The 24,886-nt window shown below is 45.8% G+C and overlaps 1 protein-coding gene across 3 annotated transcripts in view; it reads left to right on the top strand.

Annotated features, from left to right (window-relative positions):
- Positions 1–24,886, top strand: part of LOC112267439 (seizure protein 6 homolog) — a 127,296-nt gene that overhangs the window by 81,358 nt on the left and 21,052 nt on the right. For all 3 annotated transcript variants that reach the window (XM_042297508.1, XM_042297507.1, XM_042297506.1), the window contains exons 4-5: positions 10,557–10,749; positions 24,608–24,793. In XM_042297508.1, the coding sequence (XP_042153442.1) occupies positions 10,557–10,749; positions 24,608–24,793 (379 nt within the window). The remainder of the gene's footprint in view (positions 1–10,556; positions 10,750–24,607; positions 24,794–24,886) is intronic.

Genomic DNA, 24,886 nt, shown 5'->3' with positions numbered 1-24,886 from the left:
GTTCATAGATCAGTGCACTGCAGGCCAAGCTAAGACATGTCCAGCCCAGTAGTTCTGTCCACTCCAGAAGTGTGCAGGTGGTGGGAGAGGACCTTTCAGCAGCTCACTGAAGCCATGGTGGGTAGTACTGAAGAGTATCGACTGATGGGTCAATATTCCCAACTACTCTGGCTTAAGTGGACCTCGGCACAGTTCAATAAAGTACAGTTCTATCTGCAGTCTCTGTCTGGGTTGATGGCAGAGATTGATTGGGATGCATTGGTCACTGCTTGGACAATTTAATAAAGGGTGTCAATTCAATATTCTGTAAGAAGTGTCACCCTGATACTTTTTGGAGGACTGAGGAAGAGTGCTTCACTAAAGACTGACTGTCTGGGATGATATGGCATATTTAAATATACACTGCTCCAAAAAATAAAGGGAACACTAAAATAACACATCCTGGATCTGAATGAATTAAATATTCTTATTAAATACTTTTTTCTTTACATAGTTGAATGTGCTGACAACAAAATCACACAAAAGTTATCAATGGAAATCAAATTTATCAACCCATGGAGGTCTGGATTTGGAGTCACACTCAAAATTAAAGTAGAAAACCACACTACAGGCTGATCCAACTTTGATGTAATGTCCCTAAAACAAGTCAAAATGAGGCTCAGTAGTGTGTTTGGCCTCCACGTGCCTGTATGACCTCCCTACAATGCCTGGGCATGCTCCTGATGAGGTGGCGGATGGTCTCCTGAGGGATCTCCTCCCAGACCTGGACTAAAGCATCCGCCAACTCCTGGACAGTCTGTGGTGCAACGTGGCATTGGTGGATGGAGCGAGACATGATGTCCCAGATGTGCTCAATTAGATTCAGGTCTGGGGAACGGGCGGGCCAGTCCATAGCATCAATACCTTCCTCTTGCAGGAACTGCTGACACACTCCGGCCGCATGAGGTCTAGCATTGTCTTGCATTAGGAGGAGCCCAGTGCCAACCGCACCAGCATATGGTCTCACAAGGGGTCTGAGGATCTCATCTCGGTACCTAATGGCAGTCAGGCTACCTCTGGCGAGCACATGGAGGGCTGTGCGGCTCCCCAAAGAAATGCCACCCCACACCATGACTGACCCACCGCCACCACCGAACGTTCTCCACGGCGTCTCCAGACTGTCACGTCTGTCACATGTGCTCAGTGTGAACCTGCTTTTATCTGTGAAGAGCACAGGGCGCCTGCGGCGAATTTGCCGATCTTGGTGTTCTCTGGCAAATGCCAAACATCCTGCACGGTGTTGGGCTGTAAGCACAACCCCCACCTGTGGACGTCGGGCCCTCATACCACCCTCATGGAGTCTGTTTCTGACCGTTTGAGCAGACACGTGCACATTTGTGGCCTGCTGGAGGTAATTTTGCAGGGTTCTGGCAGTGCTCCTCCTGCTCCTCCTTGCACAAAGGCGGAGGTAGCGGTCCTGCTGCTGGGTTGTTGCCCTCCTACGGCCTCCTCCACATCTCCTGATGTACTGGCCTGTCTCCTGGTAGAGCCTCAATGCTCTGGACACTACGCTGACAGACACAGCAAACTTTCTTGCCACAGCTCGCATTGATGTCCCATCCTGGATGAGCTGCACTACCTGAGCCACTTGTGTGGGTTGTAGACTCCGTCTCATGCTACCACTAGAGTGAACGCACCGCCAGCATTCAAAAGTGACCAAAACATCAGCCAGGAAGCATAGGAACTGAGAAGTGGTCTGTGGTTATCACCTGCAGAACCACTCCTTTATTGGGGGTGTCTTGCTAATTGCCTATAATTTCCACCTGTTGTCTATTCCATTTGCCACTTCCAACAGCATGTGAAATTTATTGTCAATCAGCGTTGCTTCCTAAGTGGACAGTTTGGTTTCACAGAAGTGTGATTGACTTGGAGTTACATTGTGTTGTTTAAGTGTTCCCTTTATTTTTTTGAGCAGTGTATATATATAACTATTGACATCTTGACATACTTTACAACTAGGGCTACAACAAAATTGCTAGAAAATATATACATGTTCAAACACATTTGTTTCTCCATTTTCTCTCTGTGTGAGTTGAGGATTTGTTTCTCTCTTTTGCAAATAATTATCCACTCTGCACACACTTCGTAGTGAAATGACATACGTGCGCCAAAGACTGCAGAAGATGACATAAACCTGGGAGCAGAGGATAATTGATTAATCAACCTCAGCCATGAGCCACGCACAACTGGAACATGTAGGCTACATATTGCATGTAGATCCTTATTACCATAAACATGATGTGTGTCCCGAACCTTTGACAAATTTTTTAGGTTACGGTGTGTCAGAGGGGAAGAGGAGGCATGCAGCGTTCAGTCGCCTGCAACGTGCTATTTGCACATTGGCTCCCTCCCTGACTGAACAGCAGTAGAGTTCAGGTTCTAGCCTACAGGGCCAGACGCACTGACTCTCAGTACACTAAAGCACACTAAAGCACACGGCTCAGACCTTTAACTGCTGGAGGGACAAGAATCAATACCCTGGCCCAATCCACTCTCATCTCCTGATAGATAGTCCACAACTCAATCATAACTAGGGAGCTGGAGGTAAGTAAAAACAAGGGCCTGTTAATGACCTGTCATCATCTGTGGGAGAGAGCTGTATCTTCAGCACTGAGAGCTCACCAGTAATATGTACTGTACAATAACCCAGTCTTAGGAGTAGCATGTGTGGTGTGTGTCAAACCAATATCTCTATCCCTGAAATTTCTGCTCCACAATGGCTCTGCTGTTTCAGCTCAGGCAGAAGAAGCTGTCAAACAGCTGCCTCCACACCTCCACATCCTATAAAACATAATTTCTACTTCTATCCAGCTTTTGGAGAAGCTGGTGTCACAGAGACCTCTCCTCTCCTCTCCCCCTCCTCTCTCTGGACCAGGCCTCCCCTCCCCTCCCCCCCCTCCCCTCCCCCTCCCCTCCCCTCCCCTCTTCCCCTCCCCTGGACCCCTCCCCTCCCCCCCTCCCCCCTCCCCTCCCCCTCTCTGGACCAGGCCTCTCCTCCCCTCCTTCCCTTCCCCCTCCCCTCCTCTCCCTCCTCCCTCTCTGGGCCAGGCGTCTCCTCCCCTCCCCTCGCCTCTCCCCTCCTCTCTCTGGACCAGGCCTCTCCTCTCCTCCCCTCGCCTCTCCTCTCCTCCCCTCGCCTCTCCCCTCCTCTCTCTGGACTAGGCCCCTTGTATTCTTCCTTCGTCACAGTGTATGTTATGCTCCTGTTGTGGGCTGACTGATGCCTGTTAGGAACCATGGAGGGGCCACAGAGGAGCTGGGAGAAGTGCAATTAGCAGATTCTACATGGGCTCTGTGAATACAACACTGGAGGAAAGAGAAACAAGGAGATGCACTTAGTGGCAGTGAGAGAGCCCAGCTCTCAGTGATCTCACTGTGCTTGTTTGTCTTGTCAGCACTACTGAGCACCGGTACTATGCACCACCTGGGTGACGGTGTGAATAACTCGCTGTGACTACGTTGACTGTTGTTCTCTCACTGCTCTTTCCTCACTGAGACAAGAGGGGATTTGTTTCAGCCCAACAGCAGCACAGATACTTAAAAAGTCTCTCAGACACCCGGTTTGTGAATGTGGGCTTTCCAGCTAAGCCAACAAAGGTCCTTACAAGACTGTAATGTCCTCTGACTCAGAGTGAAGTGCTGGTTATTTTCAGCGTTATTTATTTCTATCCCTAACACTTAACTCAGCGGGACAAGTGGCAGTGATGGCAGCCATGTTAGTTCACATACTGAGTTTCCTCTCAGTTTGTGATGTGCACCCGCTGTCTCCAGGCAGACACTGACAGGATCAGGCAGTAGATGAGATGACTGACCGGTGACTGCTCCCACATGGTGACACTCACGACACCACAGCCACTCTCTGGAAGTGGCTATAGTCACAGTCACACCTGCTGCCACACAGGCCAATCTCCAGTGCCATGGCTGATAGTCAGAGAGTCATAGAGGGAGTGTGAGATGAAGGAAAGAAGAGAGGGAAGGAGGGAAAGTCCATTACTCATCTCTCCTTCTGCACTCTGTTTGCCTCTTTTGTACTTTGCTATTGTTGGTAGAGGATTTGAAGTTTACCAATGTGACCGAGGCAGGGCTTTGAGATGTGGAAAGTGCTGTACAGCACTCTAGAATCCTTTCTGGTGAGATTTTTTAAGATGCATTTTTTCCTGGTCAAGGAGTCGGTGTTGGTGGGTATCATCAGCCTGCTCACCTGTCTTGGATTCAGTCTGCTGTAAGTCTGTAGGCTGTAAGGCAGCTCCCCTCACTCTCCTGTCCCTACCTCTCCCACATCACCGTGTTGGAGACTTAACAGAGAGAGGACATAACGACAAAGGGACAGAGTCGATGAATTAAGAGATCAGAAAGGTCTTCTGAGATTTAGAGACAGAACAAGGAGGACATAGAGAAAGAAAGGAAAGAAATAAGGGAGAGAGAGAGAGAAAGACGGAGAATTGGGAAGCAGAGTTGGCTTCCAGAGTGTTTCAGTTGGATAACTAACAGGATCAATATAACACAATGTTAATAAATACTGCCGTAGGCTCCTTCCTCCCTATTAGGAGTTGTTCTAATGTTCCATCAGAATGTAGTACTCTTAGTTCAGCTCATTTGGACAATGAGATCTGGATACAGCCGCTATTAACATCAGTAAAACAGGCCAACAATGAGAATAAGTGGACAGCTAATGCTTTTCTGATGCTCTACTCTCCACCTTCTAAATAATAGTGTAGAGGAGATGTACTTCATACAGAAAAAGCAACTTTCAACAAAGAGAGGAAGAGAGGTGGATTACTGGACATCTATTACATGAAACAACATTTGCCACTGAAATGCTGTCACACGGAATATAAAGTATTCCATATTTATTAGGTACACGTGCTCTTTCCATGACATAGACTGACCAGGTGAATCAAGGTGAAAGATATGATCCCTTGTTGATGGCACCTGTTATATCCATTTCAATCAGTTTAGATGAAGGGTAGGAGACCGGTTAAATAAGGATTTTTAAGACTTAAGACAATTGAGACATGGATTGTATATGTGTGTCATTCAGATGGTGAATCCCCAAGACAAAATATTTAAGTGCCTTTGAACGGGGTATGGTAGTAGGTACCAGGCACACCGGTTTTAGTGTGTCAAGCACTGCAACGCTGCTGGGTTTTCCATAAGCAACAGTTTCCCCTTGTCTATCAAGAATGGTCCACCACCCAAAGGACATCCAGACAACTTGGCACAACTGTGGGAAGCTTTGGAATCAACATGGGCCAGCATCCCTGTGGAACGCTTTCGACACCTTGTAGTCCATGCACTGGTGAATTGAGGCTGTTCTGATGACAAAAGGGGTGCAACTTAATATTAGGAAGGTGTTCTTAATGTTTGGTATACACCGTTTATTATGATAGGTCTCTCACAGCATGGCTACAAATGATTTCCATTCACTCCATATAACCTAAATCTTATTTTCACGTTGTTGCTGGCTTTTCCTTGCCCTACGACTTTTTGTCCCTTTTCTACAATTTCCCTGCTTAATTCAGGCGTGCTGCATAAAACCAATTTTATTGTGGTGATAATGTGATCGAAACGGCTGAGGTGAATGTTAAAATGAGATAAGTGCAGACGCGGAAAAAGTGTGCGAATGTTCCATCTCTTAGGAGGATGAGTGAAGCTTAGCCTGTGGGTTTTTTACCCTCGTTGCTCTTATACCCTCGGTGGGATGGGAAAGCTAGCTGATAGGATACATTCAGTAGGAGTTGTCTGAGCCTGGACCTGAGTCTTTCGAGGCCACTGAATTTCCCCCCCCGAAATGTTCCATACGCAAAAAAAACCTGTTTATCTCTCAGATTTTGTGCAAACATGTTATTTCTGTGAGCATTTCTCATTTGCCAAGATAATCTATCCACTTGACAGGTGTGGCATATCAATAAGCGATTAAACAGCATAATCATTACACAGATGCACCTTGTGCTGGGGAAATTAAAGGTCACTCTAAAATGTCCAGTTTTGTCACACAACACAATGCCACAGATGTCTCAAGTTTTGAGGGAGTATGCAAATTGGCATGCTGACTGCAGGAATGTCAACCAGAGCTGTTGCCAGAGAATTAAATGTTAATTTCTCTACCATAAGCCGCCTACACTGTTGTTTTGAGAATTTGGTAGTACGTCCAACCGGCCTCACAACCACAGACCGCATGTAATCACGCCAGCCCAGGACCCCCACATCCGGCTTCTTCTCTTGTGGGATCATCTGAAACTGAGGACTATTTCTGTCTGTAATAAAGCCTTTTTGTGAGGGGAAACTCATTGTGATTGGCTGTGCCTTGCTCCTCAGTGGCCCTGCCCAGTCATGTGAAATCCATAGATTACTAATTAATTTATTTCAGTTGACTGATTTTTTATATGAACTGTAACTTAGTGAAATAGTTGAAATTGTTGCGTTTTTTTGTTGTTGTTCAGTATAGTTTGGTCCCTGCTGTCCAGTTTGCTTCCACATACTGTAATCTCTTCTCTCTGTAGACAACTACTCAGCTCTTCACCTTCAGCCGACCTTGGCTCAGCAGCAACAACCTCAACAGATCTGCATTCAACCAGCCCCCTCGAACCAGGATTACACAGGCGATCAAATAGAAACAGGCTTTCAGGAAGAAAGACTCAGCTCAGGGTGACACTGTGTTCAATTTCCTCTGGAAGAGCTTAACTAATCACTGCTCCTCTCTTACCATTCAGTGGCCTCAGGTCTCATGTAATAGCAACTGTTGTCTGTGACAGCCTTGCCAGACCATTTCAAGGACAGGCATATGAATGCACACAGGAAATCCCACAAAGTCTCCCTTTTTCAGTGTGTGTGCCAGGATTTGTACCTTGTGATTTACACAAATCTTAGTTTTTTTGTGTATGGTATTATGTGTGTAGCAGTGTGTGTTGTGTCCAGTGTTGGACCAGGTGTCACTGTGTCAAGTTGGCCAGACAGAAATACCTCAATATTAACCAGCAGAACCATGACTCTCCATGGCCCTGGCTGTCTCTTTATCTCCCCAACCCTCCCATCTCCTCCTCCCTCTCTTCTCTTCTTTCCTCACTTGTCTTCTCTTCTCTCTCCCCTTTTCTCTCTCGTCTCCCTTCTCTTCTCTCTCCTCTCCTCCTCATGGCCCAGTTCTCCTGTCTGGAACAGATGTTAGTGCTGGTGCTCTATCCCTTCCCTACCCCCTACTTAATCATAGTCTATAATTAGCTAGCAGCCCACATACTCTAGTACCCTCACAGACACTCACACAACGTGGGACCATTTGAAGGAGGGAAAGGAGAAACGTAATTAGAGGAGCTTTCTCCTTTATTCTCTTTCTTTTATTCCTCCCTCCTCCCTCTGTTCCTTCTTACCTCTGTAGAGATAGAAGGGCAATCTCTGGAGAGGGGGAGTGGTTTGCTGCAGGGAGCGATACAGAAAGCAGAAAGCATACATCTCCTCCCCCACATGCTCTACAAAATCTGGTGTTTATTTGATTGGAACGTGTCACTTGAATTATTTAGAGTCATTTCATTTTCATGTGTTGCTTTTAAATATATAGTGAGCAACACAGAATGTTGTGATTGGGACATAGTTGTTTACTCTGGGGGAGGAGCCTAATTAATATTGTAGTAATTCGACTTTAATGGATTATGATGCTTTTAACCTTAACGTGCTGTTGACCTCCTGTTTGCATCTCAACAAAACAAACCATGTCCGTGTTGTCAGACAGACGTGTGTTGATCCAGGATTAGATCAGTGTGAGGTAGACAGTCAGGACTAATGCCAACACAAACTGGATTATCCCAACAGTATTCTGGAAGTATTTCATTGACATGGGGATTTCTGGATAATGTGATTAGGTTGTGATGACCTTTGTTTAATGGGACTTTTATCCAATGCTGTAGCCATGAGTTAATTAAAACTACATCAACTTGTTGTTGTGCATTATTCAGTGCATTCGGAAAGTATTCAGACCCCTTGACTTTTTCCACATTTTGTTACGTTACAACCTTATTCTAAAATTGATTAAATGGTTTTCCCCCCCTCATCAATCTACACACAATACCACATAATTACAAAACTAAAACAGGTTTTAGACATTTTTGCAAATGTATTAAAAAAACAACAACTGAAATACCACATTTACATTATTATCCAGACCCTTTGTTGAAGCACCTTCGGCAGCGACTACAGCCTTGAGTCTTCTTGGGTATGATCCCCTCAAGCTCTGTCAGGTTAGATGGGGATTGTCAATGCACAGCATTTTCAGGTCTCTCCAGAGATGTTTGATCGGGTTCAAGTCCGGTGCTCTGGCTGGGCTACTCAAGGACATTCAGAGACTTGTCCCCAAGCCACTCCTGCGTTGTCTTGAACATGTGCTTAGGGTCGTTGTTAGGTTTAGGTTTCCTCCAGACGTAAAGCTTGGCATTCAGGCCAAAGAGTTCAAACTTGGTTTCATTAGATGAGAGAATCTTGTTTCTCATGGTCTGAGTCCTTTAGGTGTTTTTTTGCAAATTCCAAGCAGGCACAATGCACCTCTCACCCACACAGTGCACCTCTCACCTACACAGTGCACTTTGCACCCACACAGTGCACCTCTCACCCACACAGTGCACCTCTCACCCACACAGTGCACCTCTCACCCACACAGTGCACCTCTCACCCACACAGTGTACCTTGCACCCACACAGTGCACCTCTCACCCACACAGTGCACCTCTCACCCACACAGTGCACCTCTCACCCACACAGTGCACCTCTCACCCACACAGTGCACCTCTCACCCACACAGTGCACCTCTCACACACACAGTGCACCTCTCACCCACACAGTGTACCTCTCACCCACACAGTGCACCTCTCACCCACACAGTGCACCTCTCACCCACACAGTGCACCTCTCACCCACACAGTGTACCAGTTCTCACCCACACAGTGCACCTCTCACCCACACAGTGCACCTCTCACCCACACAGTGCACCTCTCACCCACACAGTGCACCTCTCACCCACACAGTGCACCTCTCACCCACCTCTCACCCACACAGTGTACCTCTCACCCACACAGTGCACCTCTCACCCACACAGTGCACCTCTCACCCACACAGTGCACCTCTCACCCACACAGTGCACCAGTGCACCTCTCACCCACACAGTGCACCTCTCACCCACACAGTGCACCTCTCACCCACACAGTACACCTCTCACCCACACAGTGCACCTCTCACCCACACAGTGCACCTCTCACCCACACAGTGCACCTCTCACCCACACAGTGCACCTCTCACCCACACAGTGTCACCCACCTCTCACCCACACAGTGCACCTCTCACCCACACAGTGCACCTCTCACCCACACAGTGCACCTCTCACCCACACAGTGCACCTCTCACCCACACAGTGCACCTCTCACCCTTTCTCTTTTTATCTGGTCTCTCATTCATGTCAGGGCAGTTTGGTGTTTTTTGTTCTGCTATTTTTTGTTTTGCTCCTTCTATCTGACACCTTTTGGAACAGAGCTTTCACAGGTCAAGGCCTGGAACCTTCTTCTGTGACCAAAGGTTCACCAATCATACTCTGGAGTTCCAGCTGATGGATTCTGACAGATACTGGACTCTGTGTTAATTGTCTGTCATTTAATATATACAGTCTTTCCTTTTTCCATGTTAACAGCCCGGAAAACTGTTTCTTCCCTTCCTGGGGGAAGGTACTGTAGTTGATAAGATTTTGTATGGAGGGACATGGAGACATATCTCTTAGGTGTTTTTATATGAGAGTCAACTCAGTGAAGTGACATGGAGGCATATCGCTTAGGTGTTTTTATATGAGAGTCAACTCAGTGAAGTGACATGGAGGCATATCGCTTAGGTGTTTTTATATGAGAGTCAACTCAGTGAAGTGACATGGAGACATATCTCTGGGTTTTATATGAGAGTAAACTCAGTGAAGTGACATTGAGACATATCTCTGGGTTTTATATGAGAGTAAACTCAGTGAAGTGACTTGGAGACATATCTCTGGGTTTTATATGAGAGTAAACTCAGTGAAGTGACATTGAGACATATCTCTGGGTTTTATATGAGAGTAAACTCAGTGAAGTGACATGGAGGCATATCTCTGGGTTTTATATGAGAGTAAACTCAGTGAAGTGACATGGAGACATATCTCTGGGTTTTATATGAGAGTAAACTCAGTGAAGTGACATTGAGACATATCTCTGGGTTTTATATGAGAGTAAACTCAGTGAAGTGACATGGAGACATATCTCTGGGTTTTATATGAGAGTAAACTCAGTGAAGTGACATTGAGACATATCTCTGGGTTTTATATGAGAGTAAACTCAGTGAAGTGACATTGAGACATATCTCTTAGGTGCCATCGTATGATGGTAAAACCTCAGTGAAGGAGGCAGACGGCTTCATCTGACCACATTTCTCTGTCACCCTGTTTACAAGTCTTTGTACTTGTATGTATTGATGTGTGTCCTTTATTGAACTGGTCTCCCCTGTGTGTGTTTGTCCATGCAGGTGATGAATGTGAGCCTGTGGGAGGGGGAGCGGGTGACGTTTGAGGATGTGGGGGGAGGGGAGCCCTCTGTTCTGGCCAACGAGTCTATCCTGTTGAAGGGCCTGGTGGTACGCAGCTGGAGCAACCAGATCACCATCCACTTCCACAGCCAGAGAGAGACCCAGCCTGGGTCCTTCCTGCTCAGATACCAAGGTAAGACCCGAGGGCAACCAAACGCTAAGCACTAGCACAACCACCAACCAAGCACCACACCACAGCACAGCACTAGACCATCAACCTAATCAAATACTACACATCAACAAACCAAGTATCAGAATGTGAGTTGTAACCAATGTGAAGTGACAATATGGACAAGGCCTGAAAGGTTGATTTATCCTCTCCTCCAGCAGCCTCCTCCTGTACACTGGGGCTCACTCTCCTGTACACTGGGGCTCACCCTTCTGTACACTGGGGCTCACCCTTCTGTACACTGGGGCTCACCCTTCTGTACACTGGGGCTCACCCTTCTGTACACTGGGGCTCACCCTTCTGTACACTGGGGCTCACCCTTCTGTACACTGGGGCTCACCCTTCTGTACACTGGGGCTCACTCTCCTGTACACTGGGGCTCACCCTTCTGTACACTGGGGCTACACTGGGGCTCACTTCTGTACACTGGGGCTCACCCTTCTGTACACTGGGGCTCACACTGGGGCTTCTTTACACTGGGGCTCACCCTTCTGTAAACTGGGGCTCACTGGGGCTCACTCCTTCTGTACACTGGGGCTCACCCTTCTGTAAACTGGGGCTCACTCTCCTGTACACTGGGGCTCACCCTTCTGTACACTGGGGCTCACCCTTCTGTACACTGGGGCTCACCCTCCTGTTATCCCTTGTCAACATAATGTGCTCATGTTAGCCACAAAATAACACCACTGTCAATTGGCAGTATAATCAGTTAGGGAAATTGCTGTGATGATGCTCTTCTAATTGTCATTGTCAGAAGGAGACTGCATGCAGTTATGAGCCCTGTTGCTTACACATTGTGGTGAAATAGAAAAGCAACTTTACAAATATTTTTTTTCAGATTCTTTTGTTTTTGTGAGTTAATGAACTGCGGCAGGTTTGTAAATGAGTAGTGCCATTCTGAACAATGCCTAGATTACCGGTTGAATAAGAATTGCATTTCCCGCTCACCCATCCCTCTCTGAATCATGCTATGCCCCCCCTCTTCTCTCCCTCCTTCTCTCGTTTCCTCTCTCTCTCTCTCCTTTGCGAGTTGTGTGGGTGGTATTCACCACCCAGTGAGGGGGACCTTCATGGCTTTCTGTGGCAGGCTTCTGCTGCTCTATTAAATAGCATGGCAATCATACGGCAGGGCACGGCACAGCGCCACCGATAATAACTTTCTGATTCTTTACAAAACTTCCAATTACCTGACACAGTGGTCCCCCCCACCCCCATCCCCCCACCCCCTCCTCTGCTCGACCTGTTTGATATTCCCTGAGCAGCGCGTCGTGCTGATCTGGGCTGGCTATATGAGGGTGGCCTCTAACTATTTTCCCCTGTCTGTGACATACAGTATGGTGCATTCTGTAGCAGACAGAAATAAAATAACTTAGGGGAGAGTAATTTGATGACATCTGGTATGTTCATAGAGGGAATCTCTCTCTCTTTTTCTTTTTCTCTGACTCTTTATCTCCCTCTCGCTCTGTTCCGCTCTCTCACTCCCTCCCTTCCTCGCTCTCGCTCAATGTTAATAATAAAAAAATTGGTTCTCGGGGCATGCTGAGTAATTAGCATATAATGGGGTCACCTTAATCACAAGTGCATTAAATCTCAATGAAACACTGCCTGGAAACAAATTGACTTCCCATTAGAATACATCAAATTTAAGTTATGGATCCATAAATCAAGTAGTCAGCCATCTTTCTGCGTGCCTCTGGCAGAATGAGAGTTATCCTACACTAAGACAGTGCTTGGTTAGGGGAATTGTTTGCTCAAATACCAATATTCAGGATTTTCCACTTACTTTGGCCTTTGCAGTTTTTTTCTTTTGGTATAGGCTGCCTATACAAGCTCTGAAGGCAAAACATTGCTCTTCTAATTGCTTTGGAGTCACTTTGAGGACATCGTCATGCTTTTAAGAGCATACTACAATGTTCCCTGTTAGTTTCCATACATTTCTAGTCCAAGCAGGCTCTTGATTTGTTCAGAAAGATATGTAATTTGATATTTAACACTTAAACACCAACGTCTATGTTAATAACATTTCATCTCAAAGTAAGATAAAGTCTGATTATCTGCCAGGTGACATAAGCAGGAGAGGGAGAGTGGTAACATGTTCAGTTATACACCATGACAGTTTTACGTGTATTGAGATGATTGCTCTGATATTACAATCTCTTTGCTCTGCAAAGCACCTTGTCTCGTAATGAGGTGTGGAGAATGTGATCAGACAACCAGTGAGCAGGAGACTGATTTGTTTTAAAGATGGAAACCAGGCTAGTGTCTGTGATTAAATCATGAATCATCATCATCTCCTCTGGCTGAGGTGACCGGTAATGAATTCAATACTGTCTTACTAGATCATTCCTGGAGGAAGATTGATCAAACAGTGAATTTGAGGGAACTAAAGAGCGAGTTGTGTTGATCATTGTGGGTGCTATGAACATTTGCTCAGTATTTATGAAGCACACATATGTAAATGAGTTCTGTATTGGTATTTTTCATTTAAATCAACTGGCCTAGGATAATTGTAATGCTTGCTCTCCTGTCTTGTCTTGTCTATTTGCTATCACCATTTTGAGTACCTTAAATACTTCTCTCTCTGTCCCTCTCGCTCTCTTCATGTAGTTTGCTCTACATCATCATACATCGTTAGAGCTGTATGTTAGTCATCTAGTGTAGCAGGCCAGTTCTGAGCACCCATTACTGGCACAGTGTACTGTGGCTCTATTGGCATGGAAACACTGATGGTTATCAAAGCTTCAGCTACCATCTCCCATTTGGCCAGCAGTCATAAGAGCAGTAATTACCTGTGGATACATTTTAAGCAGCAGGTAATGATATGGTAATATCACCATCATCTATCAGTAGAGATAGTCTTTATTTACCAGCTGCTCTGGGAGAAAGATCAATGAAACAAGAGAAAAACAAGAATCAAGTGGAGGAAAACACTCTCCACATAGATTTGGATAAAAGTTAGTGATCAAGACCTTGTTCCAACACCTCCGCTTGGCAGCTGTTTAGTAACAGCCTTTCAAAGACTTTGGAGAAAGTGTGAAACTCAGCACGAAACCTTCCCAACACTTGTTTCCCTTCTTTGTCTCCTTTTATTCATAACCACTATCTGAGAGTATTGGGGCATTATCATCATCATTGACATCAAGTTACTTGCCTGGTATTTAGAAGTTAAACACCTAAGAAAGTTAGAAAGGGAGAGAGAGAGATGAAGAAGGAGAAGAGCGAGAGGGAGAGAGAGAGAGTGAGTGTGTGTGAGTGCCATGCGTGTATACACATACACAAGTTAAAGTGGAGGGCAGTCGGCAGAAACATGTCCCTTCCCAGGCTCCCCTCACATCTGGTGAAGTCTCACTACTGACAGTCACATCTGTCTGTGTCGTCCCCTCGACCCAGAGCTCCACAGGCTTTCTGCCCCCTGGGGTACCACTCCAGCTCCAAGGGCTTCCTGCCCCCTCAATACAACTCCAGCTCCAAGGGTTTCCTGCCCCCTGGGGTACCACTCCAGCTCCAAGGGTTTCTTGCCCCCTGGGGTACCACTCCAGCTCCAAGGGCTTCCTGCCCCCTCAATACAACTCCAGCTCCAAGGGTTTCCTGCCCCCTGGGGTACCACTCCAGCTCCAAGGGCTTCCTGCCCCCTCAATACAACTCCAGCTCCAAGGGTTTCCTGCCCCCTGGGGTACCACTCCAGCTCCAAGGGCTTCCTGCCCCCTCAATACAATTCCAGATCCAAGGGCTTCTTGCCCGCTCAATACAACTCCAGCTCCAAGGGCTTCCTGCCCCCTCAATACAACTCCAGTTCCAAGGGCTTCCTGCCCCCTCAATACAACTCCAGCACCACAGGCTTCCTGTCCCCTGGGTTACAACTCCAGCACCACATGCTTCCTGTCCCCTGGGTTACAACTCCAGCACCACAGGCTTCCTGCCCCCTGGGTTACAACTCCAGCTCCACGGCGCTCTCTGTCCCCTGGGGTACAACTCCAGTTCCATGCCACTTTCTGTCCCCTGGGGTACAACTCCAGCTCCACGGCGCTCTCTGTCCCCTGGGGTACAACTCCAGTTCCATGCCACTTTCTGTTCCCTGGGGTACAACTCCAGCTCCACGGCGCTCTCTGTCCCCTGGGGTACAACTCCAGTTCCACGGCGCTCTCTGTCCCCTGGGTTACAACTCCAGTTCCACGGCGCTCTCTTTCCCCTGGGGTACAACTCCAGCTCCATGGCGCTCTCTGTCCCCTGGGTTACAACTCCAGTTCCACGGCGCTCTCTGTCCCCTGGGGTACAACTCCAGTTCCATGCCGCTCTCTGTCCCCTGGGGTACAACTCCAGTTCCACGGCGCTCTCTGTCCCCTAGGTTACAACTCCAGCTCCACGGCGCTCTCTGTCCCCTGGGGTACAACTCCAGCTCCATGGCGCTCTCTGTCCCCTGGGTTACAACTCCAGTTCCACGGCGCTCTCTGTCCCCTGGGGTACAACTCCAGCTCCACGGCGCTCTCTGTCCCCTGGGGTACAACTCCAGCTCCACGGTGCTCTCTGTCCCCTAGGGTACAACTCCAGATCCACGGCATTCTCTGTCCCCTGGGGGAGAACTCTATTTCCACGCCGCTGTCGGTCTCTCACACAATTGTTTATCAGCCCCTCCATCGCTTCCCCACTGAGACAGTCCCTCTGATGGTGCAAAGACTAGGCCAGATCAGGGCCAACCCAAGACCCATCCACACAGATATTACATATACAGTAGACCCATCCACACACATATTACATATACAGTAGACCTATCCACACACTTATTACATTTACAGTAGTTTTGTTTAGAATACAAATAACACACTTCTCATTTTATGATTGAACATTCATGAGACTGTAGCCCACACAGATCAGATCAGTATTATCTGCATAGTTCTTGTAATTGAATGTGGAAAACAATATTCACCCTTCACTCTCCCCTACACCACATTCCCCGGTGTTCCTCAGTCTCCTGCCAAATGCTGCTGTTAGCCTGCCTACCAGGCATTAGGTCTCTACTGCCTCTCCTGTCAACAAATACATCTCAATTAATCCACTGATGAAATATGGAGAAGGGCGGAGTGGTTGCCGAAACGATCAATAGTGACTTAACTCAGTTTAGAAATTCCTGCCCAATTTCAGCGATACAGCGGTTATAGTTTTGGCACGCCCTCTAAGGTCATGTAAGACTAGATGACACTGGTTTTCATAAATAGTGTCATTGGCTTGAACCCAGTATCTCTACTGACAGATAAATGTCAAAACAATTCACTGTAATTCAGAACAAACCATGAAGCTTCCAACAATTGACAAGAAGGTCACAGCAGTCTTCTATAGACAATTTCGGTCCCGAGACAAAACCAGTTGAGAACTACTGCTCTAGAAGATAATTTGAGGTTAAAAACAGACCCTTTTCCATAAGACAAAGGCCTTCAGGTCCAGCCTCCAATGCCATTGAACCCTGAATGGCAGTGATAATGCAGAACCATAATGATTGGGCTAATGATTACTTGTGGTGGACTAAGGTGTCCATTGTAGTGTATATGCGGTGAGTGATTAGAAGTACATAGGTAGACAAAAGGCCAACAGTGTCCTCCCATATACCATTTATGCATTTGATTATTGCAATCACACATAGGCCTATGTGGGCACATACACACATATACACTGAAATAAAGATAAAGACACAACTGCTTTCAGACAACGACAAAAGGGATGCTAGAAGCTCAAAACATGAATCCTATCTCCACCACACATGTACCTCTTCAAAGTTTAGTCTGCTCTTTCCTTAATTATATCCTAAACTCTCCTGGACACATCAATTAAACATTTTGGATTTGTAAAACCTGCATTTACAGAACCAGGGAATCAGGCAGGAAAATCTGTTTTTGAGATGGAATTGGAGTCTTTTCACCTACAGTTGAAGTCATACGTTTACATACACTTATGTTGGAGTCATTAAAACTCTTTTCAACCACCCCACAAATTTCTATAGTTTTGGCAAGTCGGTTAGGACATCTACTTTGTGCATAACACAAGTAATTTTTCCAACAATTGTTTACAGACAGATTATTTGACTTATAATTCACTGAATCACAATTCCACTGGGTCAGACGTTTACATACACTAAATTGATTGTGCCATTCAACGGCTTGGGAAATTCCAGAAAATGATGTCATGGCTTTAGAAGCTTCTGATAGGCTAATTGACATCATTTGAGTCAATTGGAGGTGTACCTGTGGCTGTATTTCAAGGCCTACCTTCAAACTCAGTGCCTCCTTACTTGACATCATGGGAAAATAAAAAAAAATCAGCTAATACCTCAGAAAAGAATTATAGACCTCCACAAGTCTGGTTCATCCTTGGGAGCAATTTCCAAATGCCTGAGGGTACCACATTCATCTGTACAAACAATAGTACACAAGTATAAACACCATGGGACCACGCAGCTGTCATACCGCTCAGGAGGAGACGCGTCTGAATGAACGTACTTTGGTGCGAAAAGTGCAAATCAATCGCAGAACAACAGCAAAGGATCTTGTGAAAATGCTGGAGGATACAGGTACAAAAGTATCTATATTCACAGTAAAACGAGTCCTATATCAACATAACCTGAAAGGCAGCTCAACAAGGAAGAAGCCAATGCTCCAAAACTGCCATAAAAAGCCAGACTATGGTTTGCAACTGCACATGGGGACAAAGATCATACTTTTTGGAGAAATGTCCTCTGGTCTGATGAGACAAAAATAGAACTGTTTGGCCATAATGACCATCGTTATGTCTGGAGGAAAAAGGGGGAGACTTGCAAGCCGAAGAACACCATCCCAACCGTGAAGCACAGCATCATGTTGTGGGGGTGCTTTGCTGCAGGAGGGACTGATACACTTCACAAAATAGATGGCATCATGAGGATGGAAAATTATGTGGATATATTGAAGCAACATCTCAAGACATCAGTCAGGAAGTTAAAGCTTGGTCACAAATGCATCTTCCAAATGGACATTGACCCCAAGCATACTTCCAAAGTTGTGGCAAAATGGTATAAGGACAACAAAGTCAAGGTATTGGAGTGGCCATCACAAAGCCCTGACCTCAATCCTATAGAACATTTGTGGGCAGAACTGAAAAAGCGTGTGCGAACAAGGAGGCCTACGAACCTGACTCAGTTACACCAGCTCTGCCAGGAGGAATGGGCCCAACCTATTGTGGGAAGCTTGTGGAAGGCTACCCGAAATGTTTGACCCAAGTTAAACAATTTAAAGGCAATGCTACCAAATACCAACTTCTGTGTCATGACCTGACCTGAGATATCTCTGTTTTCTTTATATTTTGGTTAGGTCAGGGTGTGACTAGGGTGGATATGCTAGTTTTTGTATTGTCTAGGGTTTTTGTATGTCTACGGTTTTGTAGGTCTAGGTATTTGTATATTTATGGTGTCCTGATATGGTTCCCAATCAGAGGCAGCTGTTTATCGTTGTCTCTGATTGGGGATCATATTTAGGTAGCCATTTCCTCTTTGGTATTTGTGAGTTCTTGTTCTATGTTTAGTTGCCTGTCTGTACTATCCATATAGCTTCACAGTTCATTTTGTTATTTTGGTTTTTGGTTTGTTCAGTGTTCATTCTTATAATAATAAAGAATGTATGCGTACCACGCTGCGCCTTGGTCCGATTCATATGACGAACGTGACATTCTGACTCACTGGGAATGTGATGAAAGAAGCAAAATCTGAAATAAATTAATATCTCTACTATTATTCTGACATTTTACATTCTTAAAATAAAGTGGTGATCCTAACTGAGAGCATTTTAGATTGACATGAATTAGTGTGGCTGATGTGTGTGTGGTGGCAGAGGGAGCAGTGGGATTGAAGTGGAGTGTATCTCTGTCAAACTCTTTCAAACGTGGCCTTGGTCCCTTGTGGCCGTCTTCAGACACACTTCACATCACAGCCACCAGGCAGTATGTTAGACAAGCGTCCCCCGACACCCTGTCAGACACACGTCAGAAATGCTGCCACTGGACGACGCAAGATTAAGACCCACTGACCCTCAACACCAACCTTTGTTCTCTCGTCTAGTCCTCTCTCTCTCTCTCCTCTCCTCTCCGTATTGCTCTCTCTCTCTCTCTCCCTCTGTCTCTCCTCTCCGTATCGCTCTTTCTCTCTCCTTCTGTCTCTCCTCTCCGTATCACTCTCTCTCTCCCTCTCTCCCTCTGTCTCTCCTCTCCTCGCTCTTTCTCTCTCTCTCTCTCTCTCTCTCTCTCTCTCTCTCCCTCTCCTCTCTCTTCTCTCCCTCTCTCCCTCTGTCTCTCCTCTCCGTATCGCTCTTTCTCTCTCTCTCTCTTCTCTCTCTCTCTCTCTCTCTCTCTCTCCTCTCTCTCTCTCTCTCTCTCTCCTCTCTCTCTCTCTCTCTCTCTCTCTCCTCTCCGTATCGCTCTCTCTCTCTCCCTCTCTCCCTCTGTCTCTCCTCTCTGTATCTCTCTCTCTCTCTCTCTCTCTCTCTCTCTCTCTCTCTCTCTCTCTCTCTCTCTCTCTCTCTCTCTTCACTGTTTGGTAACCTACAAGTCTGGTTGCTTATCATTTCCTTGTAGCGAGAACCCCACGTTTACTGTAACTTAATCCTTTTTTAATGAAAACCATTAAAATGGTGGCAAATTGATTTCAAACTTACACTGATATAATGATCTTTTTAAAATTCACTTTGTCCTCGCCCAGTTAATAGTGATCCATCTCCTTATTATTCAACTATCAGTGAGAAGTAATTACAGCCAGAGGATTTCACGTTAACTTAATAGTAGAACAGAATAGATTCTTACTAAATTCAATTACCACCATATTACATGTTTAATAAGAAGGGAAATAGCATGAAATTTAACGGCAGCAAACAGAATGACGTATTCAAAAGAGCCGGTCAAGCATGAACAAGGCATGGACTGACTGATAAGAACCAAACCCTGCTTAACGTCAATAAACGGGGCTTGTCAATGAACACACAGCAGTGTAATTATGAATTAACTACCGTTAGGATTAGAGTCATTTCATTTTGTAAGGTAAAGGTAATAAAATACACCAAATTCCAAAGTACCGCCAAACTGCTGACTCTAAGGCTCTAATGTGTAAGGCACCTATAAAATAGAACAAAAATAAGCAGAGGAGTCACAGAGGAAAGTTCATGAGAATGTTTGTCATTGCAGTTCCTTGTCAGGGTTGATTAACAGGCCATCTGTGCATCCTGATTCTGGTCTACATATTTCCACAGCAGAGCAGAAGAGAAGACATTAACATGTCCGCCACGCATTATTATGTCTAGCAATCATCATCCCACTCAGAGCGGTAGCATGACCGATTCTCCTCTACTGCCTTTCATATGTTTGCATCCTAATGATTCTGTCCCCACAGGTTAGTCTGTGATTATGGGATGTTTTAAGTCTATTGGTGATAGTGATCCATTCAGGACAGCTCAGAATAACCCAAACCTACGGCATCCAGCTAACCATGAAATAAACTAAATATAGGGTTCATTTGGTGACTTTTTCTGTGTGAGACTTGAACTCTGCTCGATGCCCAGTGAATGTGGAACAGACATCAATCAAACTCCAACATTTCACAGACCCACACCATCTGTGTGTCCAGTCTGTCTGTCTTTCAGTCATTCGATGTGAACCTCTGAAGTCCTGCTGTACTTCAGCCCCTCCTCTCTCTCTTCGGTTCTTTTCTTTATAGACCCCACATCACAATCTCATTAGCATTAGCAAAGACATATAAAAACTGAGGACCGTGGGTTTTTAACTGCAACGGTAACCGATAGTCTATTCACTTTTAATTAAGTTATTATATTTGCTGGCAGTTAGCTCCTATAGCAACTCCATGGTGATCTGCTGTAGTGAGACATTTCATGGATTCACATTATTACACCATACACCCATTACCGAAAGAGCATGAAAGCATGCTGTAAATTTAATGAAGCAAGAGCCTTTTATTGCCTTTGTGCTTTTGGCACCTGAGGTTTGAGTAGGATTGAGAGGTGTGTTGCTACTGTAGTATTTCCATGGGAACGAGATAGACTTGTGTGTCTATGACCAGGGTACAAAGTAAGAGTTTGAAGCTATGCAATCAGAATTTTTATTTATTTCTGTTCGTGTCTAAAACCTTCTGTCGACTCTTTTTACCATATTTTAAGTATACAGCATAAATATGGTTCCCTATTTCCCAACATGGGGATATGGCAGAGAGATGCATGCTTGTTGCCAGGTAGATTCAATGTCATTCTCGCATGTGTTTTCTCCTTTCTATGATGGGCAGAAGGACACCCCTTCCACACCACCACATCATTCATATCCCTTAGGGGCCTTCAGACTCACAGTCACAGGTTGGTAAGGTCATTTTACCCTTCCTTTGCTCTCGCTGTTCCGTGGAGGTTAATGTGAGGCAGCGTTTAATCCAATCTAAACACTGAAACAGATTTCCCATATGCCCCTGTCCTCTCTCCTCAGTGAGCCTGTCACACACGGTTATTCTCAATAAGGCCTGATGAGCCTGGCTGCAAATGAATCCCCTCTGTGTTTCATAATTAATGCTCGTGGATGTTGTGGAGGAGGATACATCTTCCATTAGGTCATGTAAAATACAGGAGTCTTAATAGACCATTCGTCTCTGTTAGCAAGCTAGTGCTCCTGCGTTATGAGGACACGCCTCGCTCTGATTGCAGGCAGAGAAGAGTCAAATGGCTGAGGGGACTGAGGTGACCCCTGTGACGGCAAACTGCCACCCATTCTACATGTCTTCTTCTGTGCTAAGAGACGACAACGCGTCTGGAATGAGTAATGAGATTGGGTGCTTAGCAGCATCTTCAACGGTTGGTTTGGTAGGGTTGTGAATGCATAAATTGTGAACATGTTTAAGAGCAGGTACACGAGGAGGAAAAACTAGCCTAAAAATCCTGCTAACATTTCATTATAAATAGGTTGTGAAAAGGTTGGTAATGTCTCTACCTAGTGGATAGCTTGGGACAATAAAGTTCTATCTGTGTTTCTGTCTAAATGTAGTTATTGACATAGCCTTGTTCTGTTCAATGTTCTCTACCTATATAGTACTCTAAATATCCCAGTTCATGTTGTTAAGTTCAAGATAACACAATATAACAATTGTCGACACCATTCAAACCAATGAGGGTTCATAACTTTAAAGTCAATTATCTCAGAATCAACGTTTTATAGATAGAACCTTATAGTCCAAAGCTCTCGTAGTGACAAAGTTTTACAGACAACACTGTAAAGTCACAATTTTGGTAAAAACGTGGTGATAATTTGTAGGCTATATTTGGTTCTGATGTCCCTGTGTGGTGGCCTGAATGTGGACTGAGCGTGTGACTGAGCTCTATGGCCCAGTGTGCACCCTATCATACCTCTCCGGGGTGTTGAGGGCTACTCAGAATATAAAGATGGCCATTGAATCTGCTAGTGTTACTTAGCCGCCAGCTAATCTCCCAAGCCAGTTGTTCCAACGGTATCATTACCAGCCATAGTGAACCCATCTCATTTTATGGCCTCTATAACACAGTGGGAGGAGAAAGCTGTGGAGACAGTGGAGTGGAGGAGGCTGGCTGCCAGTGTGATTTAGTACCTGGTTGGGAGCAGCTCCACGTTAGGCCAGCCTCTAGTGCCCCCTCTGTATTAGTCTAATTGAAACAGAAACAGCAGGGTGATGATGCTATAACAACACCCCCACGCCTTCACCCCTGAGCCAGGCCCTGCTGTGCTGATACACCGCACCCCACAATAAACCATAAATAAAATGGATAGCCGAGGGGAGTGTCTGGGCCCTGCTTATTGGCTCATTGACTCAGAGGAGCGCTTTTAGCTTTCATATTGCATGCACTAGAAAGATTAGACAGCCATCAGCAGCAGGCCTCTCCTCTATCTCTGCACGACCCTCTCCTTCTGGCCTTTTATCGCTGTTGGTTTTTAAGTGGGGGAGGACGGAGGGGAGGAGGCGGTATCATTTAGCCTAGGTCCAACAGGCTGTCCTCAGGACAGACAGGCTCTTACCCAGCCAGTAAGGCCCAGGGAGATAGTCCTGGACCCAAGTTTTACTCTCAGAGGAGCTCCTGTGAAGCGTACTTTGACTTGAACTGAATGGTCTGAACAGTACAGTATGTGCCATCACTTCCTCTATGGGTTCCCTGTTACTGTCATCATATCCTCTATGGGTTCCCTGTTACTGTCATCATATCCTCTATGGGTTCCCTGTTACTGTCATCATATCCTCTATGGGTTCCCTGTTACTGTCATCATATCCTCTATGGGTTCCCTGTTACTGTCATCATATCCTCTATGGGTTCCCTGTTACTGTCATCATATCCTCTATGGGTTCCCTGTTACTGTCATCATATCCTCTATGGGTATCCCTGTTACTGTCATCATATCCTCTATGGGTTCCCTGTTACTGTCATCATATCCTCTATGGGTTCCCTGTTACTGTCATCATATCCTCTATGGGTTCCCTGTTACTGTCATCATATCCTCTATGGGTTCCCTGTTACTCTCATCATATCCTCTATGGGTATCCTGTTACTGTCATCATATCCTCTATGGGTTCCCTGTTACTGTCATCATATCCTCTATGGGTTCCCTGTTACTGTCATCATATCCTTTATGGGTACTCTGTTACTGTCATCATATCCTCTATGGGTTCCCTGTTACTGTCATCATATCCTCTATGGGTTCCCTGTTACTGTCATCATATCCTCTATGGGTTCCCTGTTACTGTCATCATATCCTCTATGGGTTCCCTGTTACTGTCATCATATCCTTTATGGGTACTCTGTTACTGTCATCATATCCTCTATGGGTTCCCTGTTACTGTCATCATATCCTCTATGGGTACCCTGTTACAGTCATCATATTCTCTATGGGTACCCTGTTACAGTCATCATATTCTCTATGGGTACCCTGTTACAGTCATCATATTCTCTATGGGTACCCTGTTACTGTCATCATATCCTCTATGGGTACCCTGTTACAGTCATCACCTCCTTGGCAATGTCTCCTTGAGACAGAATCAATGGTGGAGTGCTGCACTGCCTTCCAACAGGATAACAGTGAAGCTGCAACAATTACAGTCAGACAGACAGCCTGGAGCGAGAACCACACATATATCTGTTAAAAATAGCTGGGGATGAGGGGAAAACACTACCAGTTGTTTGTTAAAGATCCACTTGTGGGTCATTCTTGATATACAGACAGTACTCCGGGGTCCCTATTACATGTTCACAGTTTGAGTAAAAAACAGTACTGTTATTGATCTAGGTCCCTCAGTGGGTATTCAGCCAAGCAACGCATTCTGTTGAGCATGGTACGCATTAGGAAGCCATACTGTATGTGTGTGTAGTGTGTCATGAATGTACCTGTATGGAGAGGCAGGAGGAAGGCAAAAATGCCAGTTTTATGGCCTCCATTAGGTATATGGCCAGACCAATCCATCATCCTGAGACACTAAGGTTATTCTCTGGAATAGCACAGGTCCTATAGACATGTACTCTGGTAGGATAGGGTCTATGACCTGTCAGTGTTCATCCTCACACTTCTCTCTCTATATTCTTTAGGTTTGGTTCCCCTCCCTCTAAAAGGCTTTATGATGAGCAAGAAAGTATTTTTCTGTTGTTACACTTTTATTTTGAGTCAGCTTGGATGCTGTTAGTCGCTGTTTGTGTCCAACTCTCCTTCTCTGTCTCTCTTCTCTTCCCTCTCCCCCTCGCTGTCTCTCTCTTCTCCTCCCCTCCTTCACTCTCTGTCTCTCTTCTCTTCCCTCTCACTCTTCCCACAGCCTTTGTGTTGAGCTGTACCTTTCCCCAGCGGCCAGTCTGTGGGGATGTGTCTGTGAGCAGCCTCCACTCTGGTGGAGAGGCCTACTTCTACTGTCTGACTGGGTACCATCTGCAGGGAACCAACACACTGACCTGTCTCAACGCCAGCACCCCCTACTGGAGCGGCACGGAGCCGCAGTGCCATGGTGAGGGCTGGGGGTAGCTAGCTACACACCTCTCACATCCATTTACCACAACGGGACCAGTACACCTTGCTATGCACACAGACTTTCTCCACA

Source organism: Oncorhynchus tshawytscha, linkage group LG14 (assembly GCF_018296145.1).
Source record: "Oncorhynchus tshawytscha isolate Ot180627B linkage group LG14, Otsh_v2.0, whole genome shotgun sequence".
Taxonomy (NCBI): Eukaryota; Metazoa; Chordata; class Actinopteri; order Salmoniformes; family Salmonidae; genus Oncorhynchus; species Oncorhynchus tshawytscha.
This window is presented reverse-complemented; position numbering and strand designations above follow the sequence as displayed.